Source organism: Penaeus japonicus, unplaced genomic scaffold, assembly GCF_977035675.1.
Source record: "Penaeus japonicus unplaced genomic scaffold, GWHDUDI00000001_assembly GWHDUDI00000013, whole genome shotgun sequence".
In the NCBI taxonomy this organism is placed as follows: Eukaryota; Metazoa; Arthropoda; class Malacostraca; order Decapoda; family Penaeidae; genus Penaeus; species Penaeus japonicus.
In genome coordinates this window covers 8,680,568-8,683,067 of record NW_028234415.1, presented here as the reverse complement: position 1 = coordinate 8,683,067, position 2,500 = coordinate 8,680,568, and the positions used below count along the sequence as shown (strand labels likewise).

Sequence of the window (2,500 nt, the reverse complement as noted above, 5' to 3'; positions counted from 1 at the left end):
CAATGTAAACCAGCCATCCTACTGCACAAATATTTATTTAAAACTCCGACCAATGGGTTAAAATATGTATCTATGTGTCCATGGGACTTCAAAATATGTATCCCTGACAAGAATATTTTAACAATACCTATTATACACATTTATTCTGAAACCAATAATAAGAGTATAAAAAAACACAAAAAATCAATTAGTTAATTGTACAGAAACTCATTGATCATTATACCATAAAGCAAATCCGAGTACTCAGAATGTGCCGAGAAATTCACTTCACTTATTAGCAAATAAGGCACCAGCAGGAATGGTTACCCTGTGATGTGAAGAGAGCAAACTTTCTTTTGTGACCTGGGCAACTGAATTGTGAAGGAATGACACCCCAGAGAGATGAGAAGTAGAGCCATAATGAGCAAGTTTTATTACAGAATATATCAGAACAGACTCATTGTTCTTAAAGAATGCCTCATTCTTCCCTTATACAACATGTACAGCTTTTACATTAAAGTCAATGGCTTTGGACATGGGTTTCATCAATATTATAATTCCTTAACGGAATGTATCATCAACCAATATCAACTTTGCCTCAGCAATGTTTTGCAACTTGAATTCTTGGTTATTTCCTTAAAGTCCTTATATAAGGAAATAAAGCACTTACACAAAGCATTGATAATTTTTGATTTCTTTTTAAAAATCAGTTCTATTTACAATAATATCTCTGTCGGCTCAAATAATCAGAGTCGTGGCATTTCCCTGTACCCTCCAATCTATTTGTTCTAGGATATAATACTTATACAGCTCTAATGCAACACAAACATGCAGCCACAGTCATACTTCTCTCTCAACCATTCAAACCTTTATAAATAACAATATCTATATCTTCACAGGTTGTGACTTTGCTATAAGTAGGTTTTTGTGGGACAACTTAGTCATGAAAAGTGTGGCCTAATAAAATGCCAATCTTTAGAACATATACAAAAAAATATATTTTTATCATCTTCCATTTTTGGTGTCACTGAAATGACCAGTAAATTAGATAAATCATCAAGTTCCTATAATAATATTAGGTATAAATGGCTTAAATGGGAAGCTAAAATAATCCATCAAGCTTGTAGTATATCACTATGCATATCTTTTTTTTTTTTTATAATCTAATAAAAAAATATGCTAATATGGCTCATCAGTACAATACTTTCACAGTTAATAATATCAACAAAAAGTCAACATGCAATAACCTGTACATCTAGCAGACCTCAACCGGCTGATTTATCTGTTGCTTCATTTCAAATAAAATAATAAACAGAAAAGAAAAGAAAGACAAGACAAAAAAAGAGAGAGAGAAAAGGGGAGGCGAATGTCTTAGAGTGGTTTCTTCTTTTCTCTAATGGGCTTTGTCGGAGGATTGCTCTCATCATCTTCGGTGACTTCCATTGCCTCTTCCGCTTCTTCTACTCCACCTGCATTAGGCTTCTTCTTCGCCTCATGCTGGTGAATGAGAGCCTTGCCCGTGTCTTTGGCAGTCCGCTTGGCAATGCCCTTAACTCCAAGTGAAGCGATGTTGTGCCCAACTAATGCAGTCTGCCCCACGGCACAGAGTGTATTGTCTGTGAGGCTCCCCGCTTCCTCACCATATCTGTGGGAATTATGAATCGTTAGTTCCTCGCGAGAGAGAATTTTCTTGCAGGCCATGTATGAGGGAGAAAATTTACCTTAAGAGAATAAATAAAGGATAATTGGTCGTTTTTAATCTAAGAGAATACATTATCTATATACACACACATTAATGAGATGGTAGACAAAAAATAAAACCTACTGCAATATAATGAATGTAGTAGATATCAAGAAATGATGAAGCTACATGAATTATAATGGAACACTGGCAAGTCAGTGAAAAAACAACACTGAAAATGGAATCGAGGGCTCAGAGAAACTGGAATAAATTGGAAGGATGAAAAAAATTAATGAAAAAGTAATTTTGAATGAAAGACTAAACTAAAGAACTAAAGAGGAAAAAAAGACCATATATGGGATCTGTGTCTATATTAGACAATCCATAAGGTAATAATAATAATTCACATGAAAAGCAATATGAGAGGAATGAAGTAGAAGGGATGTGGAAGTCTGTGAAAAGTAATAGGAGGATGAAAATAAGTGCTAATCAGAGTTGTATGAAAAGAAAGAGAGAATGGGAATGGGAAAACGAGAAAAATACATAAAAAGAGGAACAACTTAAAGACTAATAGAAAAAAAAGGGGGAAAGATATAGGGGGAAAGATATAAAGCAGATTATCAGGCCTCTCTGCTATACAACACGAAGGAAAAATCATACTTGTGTGTGACCACTTTGACAGTGTTCTGAGTGATACTGGAAGCAAGAGTGGCAGCCGCACTCTCTAAACTCATGTAGACTGTGGAGGCGCCCTTCACGGCACCTGCGGCTACCTCCAACACACCCTCCACCTGGCGGTACATGCATAAAGCCAGCATTAGTCTAGGAGAATACTACGGC

General features: G+C 35.8%; 1 protein-coding gene across 2 annotated transcripts in view; it reads right to left on the bottom strand.

Moving 5' to 3' along the window:
* spartin overlaps nt 1-2,500 on the bottom strand; it is a 21,139-nt gene that overhangs the window by 2,039 nt on the left and 16,600 nt on the right. For both annotated transcript variants that reach the window (XM_043003787.2, XM_043003788.2), the window contains exons 11-12: nt 2,321-2,451; nt 1-1,624 (exon numbers count right to left, since the gene is read on the bottom strand). The exon at nt 1-1,624 is cut by the window's left edge and continues 2,039 nt beyond it. In XM_043003787.2, coding sequence (XP_042859721.2) covers nt 1,351-1,624; nt 2,321-2,451 — 405 coding nt within the window. In that variant the 3' untranslated portion in view covers nt 1-1,350. The remainder of the gene's footprint in view (nt 1,625-2,320; nt 2,452-2,500) is intronic.